The following is a 17,711-nucleotide window of genomic DNA, read 5'->3' on the forward strand; positions in this document are numbered from 1 at the left end:
ACTCATAGCGACCCTATAGGTTAGTAAAGTGCAAACAAATTTCCGGAATCCGGGGTCGCTGAGTTGGAATCGACTCGACAGCAACGGATTTTTTTTTTTAGGGCCCTTTTACACACACACACTCGCGCGCACACACACACACACTCGCGCCATTCGATAACCCCGCGTGGACAAAGGAAAAGCAGTGATGTGGGGAACAGACGGAAGGACAACTGAATTGGGGTATCCCTATTTTTCCAGTGGCCAGAAAAGGAATGTGACCTATCCCAGACAGTAATTCGGCCAAAGGGCTTATTCCAGAGACCCGGTTTGCGGCCTCCCAGCTGGCCAAGGCCGCCGGGCACAGGGCCCGGGACCCGCGTCTGCGCGCCCCTCCGCTCGGGCCACGCCAGCGCCGGGGCGGTGCGGACTACAGCTCCCGGCATGCCCCGCGCGGCCCGGCCCGCCTCCCGCCTCGGGGCTCGGGGCTGCAGACGGCGCGGCGGGCGAGGAGGATGGACGCCGGGGAGGCAGCGCCGCCGGCAGGGGCGGGCGGCCGCGCGGCGGGCGCCTGGGGCAAGTGGGTGCGGCTCAACGTGGGGGGCACGGTGTTCCTGACCACGCGGCAGACGCTGTGCCGGGAGCAGAAGTCCTTCCTCAGCCGCCTGTGCCAGGGCGAGGAGCTGCAGTCGGACCGGGTGAGGCCGCGCGCGCGGGGGGCGGCCCGGCGGGGTCCGCGGCTCCCCACCAACGCGGCTGTCGGGCCAGCCCGCGCGTCAGACCGGGGACGCGGCTGGCTTTATCCCCGAAGGGCCGGAGGCGGGAAGACCTGGAAGGAGGGCGGGGGGAGTGGGTCGGAGAGCCGGGGATGTGCCCATTGCCGTGGCAACGGGACAACGCGAGGCCCGCGGCCATTTGGAGCCTTGGAGGCTGACCTGGGGCGCCCACCCCAGGCGGCTGACTGGCAGCTCCGGGACGCTCACCCGCCTTTGGGGCTGCGGGGACAGAGGGCCACCATGGGACCTTCCTACCCAAACGGACTCCCGCTCTGGGGAAGAAGTTGGTGAGACCGCTTCTCTCCACCCTTTGGGGTGCGGTGAGCAGGGTGGAAGAGTCCCCGGTGCCCACTGAGTTGGGCTCCATCTGGGAGGACCGCTGGCCTCGCAGCACCCCTTCTGGGCTTCCATCCCAGCTCTGCCGCAAACTGCCTGTGTGACCTTGGGCGAGTCCTTCCCCATTCTGGGCTCAGCCTCCTGGTCTGCCACCCCAGGGGGCTGGTCTGGGGATGACCTCTGAGGTCATCCCATGCCCGGACCCTCCAGCGTTGTGACCGTGGGGAAGTCCCCTCACCTCTTGAGGTCTCAGTTTTCTTTCCGTAGAGTTGAGCCCTGGGTGATGCCTGCCCTGCCTCCCTGCAGGCTGTGAGTGTCCAATGAGATGGTAGCGCCTTTGGAAACTTGTAAACACTCCCTGGATGACTGGAGAGCTGTAGAGATGCATGGGGCTGGCTTCAGGGGACAACTGCTAACAGAACTGTTCACCAAGCCCTGCCCGGGGCTAGGATCACTGAGACCTCACCCACTGAGTGCTCATTGTAATCCTTGGCTACCGGAGAGAGGAGTGGGCTCAGAGGCCGCATCACGGGCCCAGGGTCACACAGTCAGGCAAAGGCAGAAGCAGAATTCGAACCTCGGTCCATCTGACCCCTAAACCTTTTTGCTCCATCATGCTACCCCCTTCCTTCTAGCCTCCCTCCCTCCAGTCCTTTTGGGGCCTGAAGCCAGGGAGAGGGGTATATGTGTAGGGTTGGGCAGGCTGGGAGGCCTCACTCTTCTCTCATTGCCTGCATCCTTCACCTCTGTAGGATGAAACCGGGGCCTACCTCATTGACCGCGACCCCACCTACTTTGGCCCCATCCTGAACTTCCTCCGGCATGGCAAGCTGGTGCTGGACAAGGACATGGCGGAGGAGGGTGAGTTGGCTTAGGGAGCCGTCCTGGGGCCCACATCCACATGTCCTAGCCCTGCCCCCTGCACCCTGCTGGGGTTTTCCGGGGAGGCCCGAAGCCATTTCTCACTGCTGGGAGGATATCTGCTTTCTTCCCTGTCTCTTACCTCTTCTCATCCCTGACAGGGCTGAATCCCGTAAGCCTCTGTCTAGGCTGAGCCTGGGGCTCTGCCGAGCTGACAGGCCCCAAGCTGTCGCTCGGTGCTGTTGGGGAGGTGATGGAGATGCACAGAGAGGGTGGTTGAGGGGCCGGTGAGGCCCAAGGCCTCTGTTGTGGGCGGGCATGCCCTTTCTCCCTGGCCTCTGGGAAGTTGGGTGTGGGTGGTCACACCCAGAGGCCGGGGTGAAGGGAATGGGCTGGAAAAGGGCATGGGGAGAGGTGGTGTTCTCTTTCTCTGGGGACTCCAGTATCTCAAATGCCGGGTGAGGCCTGGCAGCTAGCGGCGGGCAGAGCTCTGCAGCACAGTTTTGGTGTGGGTGGAAGGTGGGGGCTGCTCTCTGGTGGGAGGTTGGCACCTCCCGGCCCTGGGAGGCTGAGGCCCAGTGGTTTCCACCCCTGGGCCCAGCAGCTGGGGCAGCTGAGTCTGGGGAAATGGCATGTGGGCACAGCCGCAGCCAGGGATAGGACCTACGGTCTGGTGCCAAGTCAACCCTTCCTTGGGGCACAGGGTGTGGCTCTGGGTCAGCTGATACAGTCAGGCCAGCTTGGACACGTCACTTCTCTTCTCGGAGTCTCCATTTCTTGTGTGTTTGAAATGGGGGTGGTGACCCACCTTACAGGGAGCATGTGCTGGGATTAAAGATGTCGTGAGGTCCAGCCGGCATTTGCACACTGTGGGTGTCTAGCACAGCCCATCTCTCACCATCTGGTCCATGGTCTACGTTCCCCATCCCCATGGGATACTGTGGATGGGAGGCCAAGCGGCTTCCCAGCGGGTCAGGGCTTCAAGTCAGAGCCCCAAGCTCTTCTGCCGCCCCAGGGGAGCTCAGATACTGTGGGTGTGGCCAGACCCAGGAGCAGGCCCCAGGAGGAGGGATGTAAACACTCCAGCTGCCTCACAGCCAGCGCCTGTTTACAGGTTCTGGGTTTCTCAAAGCCCTGCTACTCCCGGCACCTTTGGACAAGTCAGGGCCCCCTGGGGACCTGGGAGGAGACTTACTGCTCTGTGACACTGGGCAGGTTACTTAACCTCTCCGTGTCTCTGTGCTTCCATCTGTGAAATGGGCATAACACCAGCACCTCCCTCACCGGGCTGCTGTGAGGATAAAATGAGCTAGCACCATGTAGCACTTAGCACGGTACTCGACACCGAGGACGCGTGGTGCGGTGTTGGTTGTCATCCGCAGCGCTCCACATGGGGCAATGGGAAGAATGTGGTTACTCGGCAGTGACACTCACTGACCGCCTGCTCTGTTAGGTCCTGTGCAGGCACTGGGGACCGCTGGCAGTTCAGACATGAGGAGCCCAGAGGCCAGTCAAGAAAAGGACCAGAAAGGCCCTGTCTTGGAGGAGTTTGGGGGAGCCCAAGGCCTGGGGCTCCTTCCCCTTCACTGGCCGGGTGACTTGCTTAACCTCCCAGTGCCTCGGCTCCCCTCACTGTAAAATGGGACAGTAAGGCCACTTTTTCATATCCCTGGGGCTCATGTGAGCACTTGAGACGATAGATGTACAGGGACTCCACAGGCTGAAAAGAGCCGTGATCGGGGAGGTGAATGCGCACAAAGATTATGCATATACAGTGAACAAACGTGTGCCCTGAAGCCAGAGGAGCTTGAGTTTGTAATCCCAGCTGTGCCGCTTATTGGCTGTACAACCCTGGACAAGCTGCTTCCATCCTGAGCCTCATTTTCCCGTTTGTTAAGTGAGGATAATGAAAGTACCTACTTTATAGGGGTGAGAATTAAATGCAATAAAGGGTAGGTGTGCCTGGTACAGTGTGGTACTTACTAGTTGCCGTTGAGTCAGTTCCAACTCAGGACGAGCATGTGTGTGTCAGAATAGAGCTAAGCTCTGTAGGGTTTTCATTGTCTGATTTTTCAGGAGATTGCCAGCCCTTTCTTCCGAGATACCCCTGGGTGGACTCAAACTTCCAACCTTTTGGTTAGCAGCCAAGCATGTTAATTGTTTGCACTACCCAGGGGACTCCTTCTGATACTTAGTACGTTGTTAATAAATGAGATTGAGTAACAAGGTGCTAGCCAAGGCCTTTCTCATTGTGGTGTTCCAGGGCTCAGGCCCAGTGAGCCTGCTATCTCTTGATTGGTGGGCTTGCCCACAACCCTGGGCCTCTGTGCTCAGCACAATTGAGGAGACATGGAGCTGAGTAGTAGCATCTGGTCCCTTCCACAGAGAGTGTGGGATCCGAGGAAGGAAACATTCTCTCTTGCTTCATCCCTGAACCCCTAGATGCTCAGCTTACCCACTCGAGGGGTGTGATGGAGCAGAAGGTGGTTTTGGGCAGAGGGATGAGGAGAATGGGGCAGGTGGAGACAGGGAGAGTGACCTGGGGGCTGCTCTGTCTGTGCCAGGGGTCCTGGAAGAAGCTGAGTTCTACAACATTGGCCCCCTGATCCGTATCATCAAAGACCGGATGGAGGAGAAGGACTACACTGTCACACAGGTTGGTCACACAGGTCAGGAGAGGCGGCAGCAGCATAGCCTGCCAGCCAGGCCAGGCAGGGGGTGGAGAGGAAATGAGACCAGAGAGAGGGAGGGAAGCAGGAGAAAGGCTGAGAGAGGCAGGACTGGTGTTTCCCTTGGGAAGGCCTGTAAGGGGAGGGATGGTTGTCGGGCTCCCAGACGGCCCAGCTCTTCTGCAGACTGGGAGATGGATGCCTGGCTTCTGTCCCTGTATTGACACCATGCGCTGTGTGACCTTGGGCCAGTCATGCCCCTCTCTGGACCTTGGTTTCCCCTTGTGAAATATAAAAATGGTGAGAACTGCCCACCCATCCATCTATCATTCACCAAATGGGGCCGGTGTGGAGTTACGGGGGCCCTGCAGGGGCCAATGCAGGAGTAGCAAGTTGTCCATTATGTGGGGTCAGATTGTCCTCTACTCAATGGCCAGTCTGCTGGAGGAGATGGAGTTGAGATTCTCTACCCACCTTCGGGGAGATGCAGGAGGTGGGCAGTGAGCCACCACCTTCCAGCCCTAGGGCATTGAAGGATGGCACTCATGTCTTCTGGAGGGCCTGACCCAGAATGGCCCCCGTGGTCCCTCCTGTCTTCCCTCATGTGACTCTTGGCTTCTACCTTCTAGCTGGGTAACTTTGGGAAGATAATGGAACCTCCCTAAACCCTAGTGAAAATCCCCTGACTCATAGGGTTCTTGGAAGGATTAAATGAGATCAAGCATGTCGAGTGCTCAGAACATGGCTTCCTCTCTGCCTCCCCTTTCTCTCTCCCTCTCTCCTTCTAGGGGTATATGGTTGGGTCGGGGGAGGAGAGAAGAAGAACTTACGGGGCTGGTGCTCATCGCCCTGCTGGGTGCTGGCTGCTCCCATGGGACCCTGCACATGCCCCTCTGCCCACAGGTGCCACCCAAGCACGTGTACCGTGTGCTGCAGTGCCAGGAGGAGGAGCTCACGCAGATGGTCTCCACCATGTCTGACGGCTGGCGCTTCGAGCAGGTGGGCTGGGGACACATGGGAACCAGGGGCCACCCGGGCCCTCCCAGCTCCTTGAACAAGCAGGCCCCTCCCTCCCTGCAGCCCTGGCCTTGGGTTCCCCACCACAGCCCCCACCTGGGGTTTTCTTAAGGCACGCTAAACAAGGCTGTCAGAGGCCACATTGGGCATCAGATGGACCAAGGAGAGGGGACGGGAGCCCCGCCCTGCGACAGGGCAGCCCGGGAGTCCCACTGTGGGGTCCTGACCGCAGCCGTGTAGTAGTCTGCACCACAGTCTGGGATGCGTCTCTGGCCCCCACGTGATAGCTGAGGTGCAAGGAGACGATGTCCACACAGGTGAGTGGGGTTCACCTTGGCGTAGAGCCCATCCCCCTCAGAGGCCATGCCCCTCGTAACATTTCCATAGATACTGAGTGCAGAGTCCCTGCAAGGGACACATCCAGGTACCAGTGACACCATAGTCAGGGAGGTCCAGAGCAGTGGCTTCCCATTAGGCATTTATAGTGACAGCTCCCCTTTGGGAACTCGGGATGCAGTTTGCCAGTCGGGAGTTTTTACCAGAGTGTTACCTGGTCTTAGAGCTGATGTGCCACCTTTGCCAGATTTCCGGGGGAACAGAGGCAGAGCATTAACGCATTGCCGGCTCTGCCCTGGAGTAGGAGAGGGCTTTGCCAGCCTTTTCTCATGCCCAGCACAGCTCCCTTGCATGTGGAGACTGAGGAGGGGAGAAGGCTGAGCAGTGTGGCTGACGAGCCCAGCCCAGGAGTCAGAGGTCTGCTTTCACATCTAGGCCTCACCACCGAGGGGCTGTGGGACTAGGAGCAAGCCGCGTCTCCTCTCTGGGCCTCAGTTTCCTAATCTGTGATGTGGCCTAATAGTACCCTCTTTGCAGGACTGTTGTGAAGAGTAGAAGGGTCATTGATAAAATTCCTACTCAGGGTAGGACTTAGTACATGTGAGTTAGTATTGTATTAGTATTCTAATACAGACTATTAGAAGTAGTTAAGCCTCCAAGGCCCCAGGGAGGACTTGGGATCCTGGATTCCAATCCCCACTCCACCTCTTCCTGGCTGTGTAACCGCCTCTCGAAGCCTCATTGGCCAAAGGGGCTGATTCCTACCCCACAGTATGTGAGGGTGGAATGAGATTGGGTGTGTGCAAGGACTTTATCAGCCAGAAAGGACCCCATGTGTGGTTTTTCTAGGGACCCAGAACAAAGGCAGGACCCTCTCAGGAGCTCAGGAGCCTGGGGGACTAGGTCAGAGGCTACTAGTCATTTGCCCTCTAGCCTTAGGCATGGGCAGCCTGTCCCACCTCTGCTTCCAAGAGTGAAGGTTATTTTGTATGGGGCTCCACCCATGCAAGCTGTAACCTGGCCCTGGGGCTGCTCTGGCCACATCTGGGACAGGGCAAGCACTCTGCCCATCATAGGCCTCTGCCTGATTTTAGAAAGTGGCCTGCTGGACCCGGGATAGGCAGGGGAGTGGTGCAATGCTTCCACCCTTGTCCAGGGCTCAGGCTCAGCCACACCAGGTGGGGAAGGTAGCCCTGGGGGACAGAACTAGAGGTGTAGGGGTGTGTGTGGTGTGGAGGAGGGGGTAGAGAAGACTTTCTGCCCTGAGGTGCTGTCTAGAAACCTAGGGGTGGACCTGAGCAGGACAGCAACGTCAGGACGTGAGTTGATACCATGACGGGTGCCTCCAGCTGGACTTCTGTCATCGTTTTCCCCCTGCCCCTCCCCTCAGCTGGTAAACATCGGCTCCTCCTATAACTACGGCGGCGAGGACCAGGCAGAGTTCCTGTGTGTGGTGTCTAAGGAGCTCTGTAGCTCCCCACATGGGCTGAGCTCCGAGTCCAGCCGCAGAACCAAGGTGAGCCCCCTAACTGCAGCCACAGCCACTCTGGTCCAAAGAAGCCCCCCCTCTTTTCCACTCCCTCCGCACCCCTACCTCACCACCCCTGTTTCTTCTCTCCCCCTCCCCCACCCCACCACTGCACACACATAACCCTCCATGGTCACAGCCACCATCATCCCATTCCATGCCGCCTGGGTTCCTGTCTGCTCACACTGTTCCGCAGGCCCAGGCTAGGGGACAGTGAGATGGGACAGTCCAGTGTGGACTCAGATGGCCACAAGGCGCATGGCACAAGGGAGAGTGCACTGAGCTAGGGGTTGGGGGCAGGGTGTGTCGCTTGCTCTCTGTGACCTTGGGCAAGCCCCTGCCCCTCCCAGCGCCTTCATGGTGTTCTCTGCTAAGTGAGGGGAGGGACCACGTACTTGCTGTAGTGCCTTCAGACTGGGGACCTCTGAGAACCTGAGAGGCCAGTTTATTCCCCTGGGGTGGCCGAAAGACCCCTACTGGCTTGGACTGGGGTGGGGAGGCCACGTCTGGAAACCCTGCCCTGTCCCAGACCCCCCTACCCGGGGCTCCACAGGACAAGCGGCGGGAACTCTGCAGGGTCTGGCTCCTGCCTATGACCTGTGAGGCCGCCTCCCTCCCAAGGACACCCTGGCAGCCCCCAGGTGCTGTGGGGAAGGGGCTGAGCTGAGGTCCTGTCACCTGGACCCTGAGCTGGTCAGAAGCCTGGTGGGGCTGCTGGAGCAGGGAGAAGGGCAGCCATTCCTCCCAGGGGCCTGTCCCTGTCCAGTGGAGGCTTATGAACTCTGGCTTCCTGTCTGTCTGTCTGCCTGCCTCCTGTCCTGCTGTGACCCTCTGCCCACCCCACCCCGTCGGTGCCAGTGGCTGGCGCTGCCTTGCAGGGTGCAGAGTGAGCTACTGCTCTGCCTGTCTAGAGTGGCCACTGGGCAAAGCCCCAGGCCTGGGGTGCCAGGGACTTGCTGGGGTCCTGGGCTTCCTAGGCCTCATTTCTACTCTGGGTCACTCCTCCTAAAACAAGGCCCACCCGGGTCCCCCTAAAGGATGCCCCAGCCACACACCTGCCCTGTTCCTTTTGTCCCCATGCCCCAGCCGTGCTCCCTGTGACAGTAGCCAGACAGACCCACGAGCATCCCCCGTGGGGTCCAACCTTGGCCGGCCTTCCCTAGACCCTCCCCAAGCTTCCCAGAGGACTGGAGAAGGCTCCCCAGCTTCTTTGGCTGTAGCCCTCCCCTCTCCTGGAGGTCCCTCTTTACCTTGCCTGCCCCCTCGCCCTGATATGGGGATCTGTGGGGACAGCTGCCCATGGCCCTGTCGCCCTCGTTAGCGTCTCCACTCTTTCTTCCCTGGGTCCGCCGGCTGGTTCACAGAGCGCGGAGGAGCAGCTGGAGGAGCAGCAGCAGGAGGAGGAGGTGGAGGAGGTGGAGGTGGCACAGGTGCAGGTGGAGGCAGATACGCAGGAGAAAGGTGCAGCCAACCCCCGAGGAGAATGATTGCTAATAAAGCCGGAGCCTCCAGCCCACTCCCTGCTGGAGCCAGCTGCAGAATCTGGGGGCCCCGACCGACCGGGACTGCCGGGGGGGCGGGCCACCAGGGTTAGCTCAGCGCCCGCTGCCTCAGCCGCTTAACCATCCCTTCTCTCACTTTCTCTTTGCAGCCCAGTCATCTCAGGATCCCGCTAACCTTTTCTCCCTCCCACCACCGCCTCCTCCGCTTCCCACTGGAGGTCCTGCCTCATCTTCACCCACCTCTTCTTCCTCCTGGATCTCATCTGCTCCCTGCCTCTTCCCTCTCTGCTCCTGTCCCGGTTTTCTCTCTGCCTGCTCACGCCTCCATCCTGGGGCTGCCCTGGTCTCAGCCTCCCGCACCCTCCACCCAGGCTCCCTGGCCCCACACACCAGATCTTTCTGCCTGCCGCCTCCTGTGCCCCTTCTGGCACCTACTGGCTCCTGGCCTGGGGAGGAGGGGCATAGCTGCACCTCCTCGGGGCCTGCCAACCCCGCTGGGCACCCCTGAGGCTCGGCCCTGGCCACAGCCCTACCCTGGCCCCGCTCCTCCTCGCCCCTGCGCCGCCTCCTCACGTTTCCTCCTTGCAGGTTCCCGTCTGCACCCTCTCAGACCTGAGGCTGAGCTTGCCATGAGGGCTTCTCCTTGGCCCCTCGCCCACCCCCAGAGCCGCTGTCCCTGGTTTGTAGTCTGGCGGAGCTGGAGGGAGGGCGGAAGCGAGGAGGGGGCTCATCTCTGGCTCCTTGGACTTATGCCGAGCTTTCTGCGGCTTTTCTCCCCCACCCACGTTTCTCAGCCTGTCTTGGCCTTGGGTGGGAAGCTCTGAGAGGAGGAGAGGGTTAGAGTGGAAACGTTCCCACTTACTGGTAAACACCAGAGCCAGGCTGGGGAGGAGGGAAGGGACACTGAAGCCAAGGCCTGGACCTCATCCCTGCACGTCCGGCAGCTGTGCATCACTGCCTGGTGACACTGGTTCCATTTCCTGGGGCTGGGGAGGACATGTCCACAGTCTGATTCCCTGGACCTATAAGTAGTCACCTAGAGCTGCTGAGGATTGGGGTGTGGCCAGAACCGCCCTGGCCAGGTGCTCAGAAGCCCCCATTCAGTCTTAGCTGCCTGCTTGGTGACCTTGGGCAAGTCACTGTCCCTCTCTGGGCCACTGTTGCCTCTAAAATGGAGAAGGACAGCTGTTTTCTGTGATCCTTTTTATCTGGGACTGCAGTGACCTGCCTCTCCTGTCCCTGACCCCTCTGGCCAGAGTCTTGGGAGAGAACCTGGATTCTCTAAGCGGCCACAGGAGAGCCACTGCTCACGCCCCAGGTGGGGGTCCCCTTTCTGCCCACCCCCCTCGGCTCTGACTCCCTGTCTGTGGGCCTCAGCCCCACGTCCTCCTCCAGATGGGGCCTGTGACTCACCTGTTCTTTCTCTCTCCCTCTCTCCCTCCTCCCTCCTTCCATTTCAATCTCCTTTCTGCCCTTCTCCTGGCCCGCACATCCCCCCTCCGGCCCTGTCCCCTCATCTCCCTCCCTGGTGTTCTGACCACCACCCCTGCCCCCTGCCCCTTCCTCCTCTTATTTTCTAGCTGTTACAAGCCAGAGGTACCCGGATGTGAGGCCTCAGATCACCTCCAGGGACTTGGGGTTCCGATCTGAAATCCTTTATTTTTGTACCATGGGGTGGGCCCGAGGCCTGAGGCGGAGGAAGGGCACTCCCTCTTGCCACTTCTGTCTGCACCTGTGGGGGTCCACTGGGCCCTCTCAAGCCCTGTGGTGGGCCCTGGGACCCCTGGGCAGAGCCGCCTGCCTGTGGCCAAAGTGTGGTGCCGTCCAGCAGTGTCTCCCCAGCCCCTCTGTCCCCTCCCCCGGGGCTCCCTGCTGCATGGCAGATGCGCTCTCTCCTGGCCCAGTCACGGCATCTCCTTGAGCGTTGGTCTCTTTGTCAGTCGGGGTAACCTCTCCCACCCTACCTACCTCACAGGGTTGTTGTGAGGGTACAGAGAGGAACAGGGTTGGGAAAGCCCTCCGGGAGTGCATAAAGCACTAGGCAGGGCCAAGGGCATGCCCTTCACCCTGCCTGGGGAGCCGAAAAAGACTGGGCTAACCCCCAACAGGACACTGTGCAAGTGGGGGTTCAGGGTGTGGGCATTTGGCACTGTCTGGAGGGGGGATGGGTGACTCAGCCTTCACCTTGGCTGTTCCCCTGCCCCATCTTCACTGCTAGCAGAGAGCCCTGGCCACGGGGGTAGGGGGTGAGCAGAAGTGGGTCAGCAGGGCCCCTCAGTGACTCAGGAACTTGCCAGGGGAGAGTCTGGGGTGGCGGGGGCTGAGGGTCCCCTCCTGCGTTGACTTGCTGGGATGGGTACTTGCTTCTCAGCTGTGTCCGACCCTACCATGTAATAATAAAACCTGAAGAATCAGCCTGGCCTGGCTGCCTTCCCTCTTTCTCAGGGCCACTTTTGGAGACAGGGGCTAAACTGAAGGTAGAACAGACTGACCCAAAGGTAATGGAGCTTTTCCCCAAAGCCCAGAGACCCTGTCCTGTTGTCACTCTCCTCTGTGTGTATGGCAGGGGTTGGGGGTACATGGCCACATCCCCTTCCCAGTGCTGGCCACTGTGGGCAGCTGGTAAAATAGAAACAGCCCAGGCGGGGGCCCAGGCCATGAGAGCTTGGCCTTGCTGGGGGACCTTTGGCAAGTGCCTGCCACTCTCTGGGCCTCAGTTTTCTCATCTATAAGATGAGGGGTTGGACCAGATGACCATAAGGCCCAATCCTGTGGAGTCATGCAGGCAGCCAAACCAATGTGGAGATGCTGAGGGGGCTGCAAGTACGAACTCCCCTGGAACCAGGAGACCCAGCCCTCCTCAGCCTTGCTGCCGCCCTCCCCTGCCTTTCCCACTGTCCCATGGTCCCCTGTGCTCACTGACTTCATTCTGAGCTGCCCAAGACAGCCTTGGCTGCATCTGAAACCTCCCCAGGACACCTCCACCCGTCCCTGCTCCTGCCAGCCTATGTCCAGTCAGGCCTCAAGACCAAGGAAGAATAAACAAGTGGGCCTGCCACCCCACCTCTCCCCCAGGACACCACACTCACCAAAGTCGGCCTCGCTTTTTGTGTCCACCTTTGCTTCCATAAGGATCACAGGATGGGGAGGGGGCTTGTTACAAGACCAGATTACTGCCCCTCACCTCCCACCATAGAAAATCAGCCCGTTGCCCTTGAATTGATTCCAACTCCTAGCAATCCTGTAGAAAAGAGTGGAACTGCCCTATAGTGTTTCCAAGGCTGTAAATCTTCATGGAAGCAGACTGCCACATCTTTCTTCCAAAGAGTGACTGGTGGGTTTAGACCACTGGCTTTATGGTTAGCAGCCCAGATTTTGATGAAGATGGGGTGGGGCCCAGGAATTAGCATTTTAGCAGTGCAACCAAGGTGATTACAATGAGGTAGGACCCGAGAGCCACTGGGTGGAGTTCATTAACATCCGGTCCCCACTCCTAGGTGCGTCCATCTATAGCGGCCACCCCACTGTCCAGCTCCCTGCCTCCAGGCTGCCCCATCTCCTGGGGCCTGGACACCCCCTCTGCCTGCAGCTGCCTGGCTATGCACAAATGGGGCTGCTGCAGATCTGAAAACCCTCCCCTAGTGGAGGTCACCACTTGACCATCTGTCTGACCTATTCTGGTGGCTTGCATGTCACTATTATGCTGGAAGCTCTGACACCGATATTTCAGTTACCAGCAGGGTCACTTTTATGGTGGGCAGATTACAGCGAAGCTTCCAAACTAAGACAGTCTAGGAAGAAGGATCTGGCGAACTACTTGTGAAAAAATTGGCCAGTGAAAACTTTATGGATATCAGCAGGACATTGATATACCGCTGGGAGATGAGCCCCTCAGGTTGGAAGGCACTCAAAATACAACTAGGGAAGAGTTGGCTCCTCTTCGACCTTAATGACTTGCATGGAGTAAACCTTTCAGAACTTTTATTTGCTGTGGCAAAATGAGAAGAAACAGCTTCAAACATCCATTCATAATCGGAGTGTGCAATGTACGAAGCATGAATCCAGGAAAATTGGAAGTTGTCAAAAATGAAATGGAATGCATGAACATCAATATCCTAGGCATTAGTGACCTGAAGTGGACGGGTATCAGCCATTCTGAATCAATCATATATGGTCTACTATGCTGGAAATGACAAATTGAAGAGGAATAGCGTTGCATTCATCAAGAAGAACATTTCAAGATCTATCCTGAAATACAGTGCTGTCAAAACCAAAAACCAAACCCAGTGCCGTCGAGTCGATTCCTACTCATAGCGACCCCATAGGACAGAGTAGAACTGCCCCATAGAGTTTCCAAGGAGCGCCTGGAGTATTTGAACTGCCGACCCTTTGGTTAGCAGCCATAGCACTTAACCACTATACCACCAGGGTTTCCTAGTGCTGTCAGTAATAGGTTAATATCCATACACCTATAAGGAAGACCAGTTAATACAACTATTATTCAAATTTACACACCAGCCACTAATGCCAAAGGTGAAGAGATTGAAGACTTTACCAACTTCTGCAGTCTGAAGTTGATCAAACATGCAATCAAGATGCATTGATAATTGGTGATTGGAATGTGAAAGTTGGAAAAGAAGAAGAAGGATTGGTAGTTGGAAAATATGGCCTTGGTGATAGAAAAAGTGTTGGGGATCACCTGATATAATTTTGCAAGACCAGTGACTTATTCATTGCAAATACCTTTTCTCAACAACAAATACAGCGACTATACACATAGACCTCACCAGATGGAATACACAGGAATCAACTCAGCTACACCTGTGGAAAGAGACGATGGAGAAGCTCAGTATCATCAGTCAGAACAAGGCCAGGGGCCAGCTGTGGAACAGATCACCGATTGTTCATATGCAAGTTCAAGTTGAAGCTGAAGAAAATTAGAGCAAGCGCACGAGAGCCAAAATACGACCTTGAGTATATCCCACCCGAATTTAGACACCATCTCAAGAATAGATTTGACAATTGAAAACTAATGCCCAAAGACTAGACCAATTGTGGGATGACATTAAGGACATCATACTTGAAGAAAGCAAAAGACCATTAAAATGACAGGAAAGAAAGAAAAGACCAAGATGGATGTCAGAGGAGACTCTGATACTTGCTCTTGAACATAGAGCAGCTAAAGTGAGTGGAAGAAATAATGAAGTAAAGGAGCTGAACAGAAGATTTCAAAGGGCATCTCAAGAAGACGAAGTATTATAATGACATGTGCGAAGACCCAAAGGTAGAAAACCAAAAGAGAAGAACACATTCGGCACTTCTCAAGCTGAAAGAACTGAAGAAAAAATTCAAGCCTTGAGTTGCAGTATTGAAGGATTCTATGGGCAAAATATTGAATGACACAGGAAGCATCAAAAGACAGTGCAAAGAATACACAGAGTCACTGCACCAAAAAGAATTGGTCAATGTTAAATCATTTCAGAAGGCAGTATATAATCAAGAATTGATGGTATTGAAGAAAGAGGTCCAAGCTGCACTGAAGGCATTGGTGAAAAACAAGGCTCCAGGAATTGACAGAACACCAATTGAGATGTGTCAACAAATGGATGCAGTGCTGGAAGCTCTCACTTGTCTTTGCCAAGAAATTTGGAAGACAGCTACCTGGCCAACTAACTGGAAGAGATCCATATTTGTGCCTATTCCAAAGAAAGGTGATTCAACACAGTGTGGAAATTAATGAATAATATCACTAATTTCACACAAGTAAAATTTTGCTGAAGATAATTCAAAAACAGTTGCAGCAGAACATCAACAGGGAACTGCCAGAAATTCCAGGTGGATTCAGAAGAGGACGTGGAAAGAGGACTATCTTGCTGATGTCAGGTAGATCCTGGCTGAAAGCAGAGGATACCAGAAAGATGTTTACCTGTGTTTTATCGACTATGCAAAGGCATTCGACTGTGGATCATAACAAACTATGCATAAAATTGCAAAGAATGGGAATTTCAGAGCACTTAAGTGTACTCATGAGGAACCTGTACACAGACCAAGAGGCAGTCATTCAAACAGAACAAGGGGATACCGTGTGGGTTAAAGTCAGGAAAGGTGTGCGTCAGGGTTGTATCCTTTCACTATAATTATTCAATCTGTATGCTGAGCGAATAATCTGAGAAACTGAACCATATAAAGAAGAACACAGCATCAGGATTGGAGGAAGACTCATTAACAACCTGTGATAAGCAGATGACATAGCCTTGCTTGCTGAGAGCGAAGAGAACTTGAAGCACTTACTGATGAAGATCAAAGACTACAGCCTTCATTATGGATTACGCCTCAACATAAAGAACACAAAAATCCTCGCAATTGGACCAATAAACAACATGATGATAAACGGAGAAAAGAATTGAAGTTGTCAAGGGTTTCATTTGACTTGGATCCACAGGCGATGCCCATGGGAGAGAAGTGGTCAAGAAATTAAACCACATACTGCATTAGGTGAATTGGCTGCAGAAGACCTCTTTTAAAGTGTTAAAAAGCAAAGATTTCACTTTTAGGCTAAGCTGCACTGACCCAACCCATGGTATTTTCAGTCGCCTCATGCACGTGAAAGCTGGACAATGAATCAGGAAGACTAAGGAAGAATCCATGCCTTGAATGATGGTGCTGGTGAAGAGTCTTGAATATAGCATGCACTGCCAGAAGAATGAGCTAATCTGTCTTGGAAGAAGTACAGCCAGAATGTTCCTTAGTAGCCAGGATGGTAAGACTTAGTCTCGCATGCTTCAGACATGTTATCAGGAGGGACCAGGCCCTGAAAAAGGACATCATGTTTAGTAGAGAGTCATCGAAAAAGAGAAGGACCCTCAATGAGATGGATTGACACTGGCTGCAATGATGGGCTCAAGCATAGCAACGATTGTGAGAATGGTACAGGACTGGGCAGTGTTTCATTGTTTTGTACGTAGGGTAACTGAGTTGGAACCTACTGGATGGCACTTATCAACAATAGTGGAGATATCCTTCTAAGGCCTTCCTTCCCATCTCCTCCCAGTAGGGCTTCAACAGTTTTCTACATTTGATCCCTAGCCTTCACCTGTAGCATGGCTAGCTTCTACTGCCCAGTAGGGCCCTCCTTGACCGCCCCCTCCCCATCCCCACTCCCCGTGGTTGCTTGAGACTCCACTGGGCCAAGGCCGTGCCCCTTCTCAGGCCATGCCCCTCTGCAGGGCCCGTGCTCTCTGGGCCTTGCTCTGCTCTGGGCCAGGTGTCTGCATTGTATCCTTGTCTCCCAGTCCTCCACAGTGTCTCCTCCCACCCCCAGCCCTCTTCTGTGTTGTTAACCTCCCAGACAGGATGGTCTCTGAAACCCCCTCCCCAACCTCTCTCAAGCATCAGCCTACCTCCTGGACATCTCTCTCTTGGTGGTCCTAGAGTCACCCAAGCTCATGGCATGTTCCTGGAGCCTTTCCCTCCCCAGAGCCCCCTGGGTCAGGCAGTGGTTCCTCCATCGGCCACTGTTCAAGCCAGACACCTGGCTGTGGTCCTGGATGCCTCCTGCTTCCTCACGCCACCCCAACCCAGTGAGTCATTAGGTCCTTTCAAGCCTGTGTTCTAAACGAGCCCCCCCCACCCGCCTCCCGCACTGCTGCTGCATAAATGACTTAAACAGATGCAGTGCAGAAGAGGGCAGTAGTGGATTGAGAGCCAGGAAAGGGGGTCCCACGCCAGGTTCCTATCCTGGCCCCCAGTGGATCTTGAAGAGGTCCCCGTGCCTCTGAGCATAAGTCACCTCCAAGGTTCCAGAAGTCTATCCCTTGCCCCACCCCTCACTCTGGCCTGAGGTTCACCAGATCGTTGCCTTCCTTGGGTTTCTCCCAGGGCCTTGGCAGCCGCCCTGGAGACTCCAGCTCCCAGTGGCCATCCCTGCCTCCACTGACCCCACCTTGGCCTGCTGGACTCTTGGTGAGCAGGCTGAGCAGGAAGCAGGGTCTGATGCAGCCAAGGGTAAGAGGCCAGGCGGGGTTCCCATTCAAAACCACAGCAAGACCTTGGGTCAGGCGGCTTTATTTCCCAGGATGGCCAAGCTTGCCTCCAGGTGAGAGTCTGGGCAGTGGAGATCCAGGTGGTAGCGAAAGGGGGGCGAGGACTCTGGGCCCGGTGTCCCCACCTTTGGCTTCCGTGGCAGCTGGCCCATGTGGGTGTCTTGAGGGCGCTGAGGGCCCCCTCCACCAGGGACACTTTCCACCCCCACCTCTCATTTTAGCCTGAAGGGATTCCCTGGCTGGAAGGTATGCTGCCTAAGCAGCCTCTGTAGTATGGGGGGCAGGGTTATCTCAGACACCCCCTGGGTACTGGAAGCCATCATGGTCCTGCTGACCTATTTCTCCTCAAGGATGGGGGGCGTAGAGGGAGGAGACTCAGGAGATGTGGGGACGAGAAAGGCGGGGGTAAAGAGGAGGAGACTCAGGAGATGGGGGGGCATGGAAGGATGTGATCCCCAGCCAGGCCTCATGTCTGTCCTGGGTCCTTGGGAGATTCCTGGCCATCAGCACATAGCACTCCTCTTCCTCCTGTGTCCTCCCAGGAGCAGACATCATGGAGGGGATGGGGGCCTCTCACCCCAGAATACTTGTTCCCCCACCTGGTGGGTGCCAAGGGCTCTCTTGAGTCCAGGGGGTGGGCCCCAGCTCTGCAAGCGGGCAGCTCC

General features: G+C 56.3%; 1 protein-coding gene across 4 annotated transcripts; it reads left to right on the forward strand.

The window, feature by feature from the left end:
• Positions 1–458: 458 nt before the first annotated feature.
• Positions 459–11,567, forward strand: KCTD17 (potassium channel tetramerization domain containing 17). 4 transcript variants are annotated; one of them, XM_049884354.1, is made up of 9 exons: positions 459–677; positions 1,844–1,952; positions 4,517–4,608; positions 5,525–5,620; positions 7,365–7,490; positions 8,867–8,963; positions 9,593–9,683; positions 10,225–10,322; positions 10,585–11,567. In XM_049884354.1, exons 1-9 carry the CDS (start codon positions 495–497, stop codon positions 10,923–10,925), a joined length of 1,233 nt encoding a protein of 410 aa, XP_049740311.1. In that variant the 5' UTR covers positions 459–494; the 3' UTR covers positions 10,926–11,567. The 4 variants fall into 4 exon arrangements, with proteins under 4 accessions (XP_049740311.1, XP_049740314.1, XP_049740313.1 ...); XM_049884357.1 differs by adding an exon at positions 9,154–9,222 and having other exon boundaries at positions 10,225–10,677; XM_049884356.1 differs by lacking the exon at positions 10,585–11,567 and adding an exon at positions 9,154–9,222 and having other exon boundaries at positions 9,593–10,316.
• The last annotated feature ends 6,144 nt before the right edge of the window (positions 11,568–17,711 follow it).

This window comes from Elephas maximus, chromosome 4, assembly GCF_024166365.1.
Source record: "Elephas maximus indicus isolate mEleMax1 chromosome 4, mEleMax1 primary haplotype, whole genome shotgun sequence".
Taxonomy (NCBI): domain Eukaryota; kingdom Metazoa; phylum Chordata; class Mammalia; order Proboscidea; family Elephantidae; genus Elephas; species Elephas maximus.

Coding starts and splice junctions, on each gene's coding strand:
- KCTD17 (XM_049884354.1), top strand. CDS start 495: ATGGACGCCGGGGAGGCAGCGCCGCCGGCAGGGGCGGGCGGCCGCGCG. Junction 8,964..9,592: donor GGCAGATACGCAGGAGAAAG/GTGCAGCCAACC, acceptor TCCTCCTTGCAG/GTTCCCGTCTGCACCCTCTC. Junction 9,684..10,224: donor CCCCAGAGCCGCTGTCCCTG/GTTTGTAGTCTG, acceptor CTGGGACTGCAG/TGACCTGCCTCTCCTGTCCC.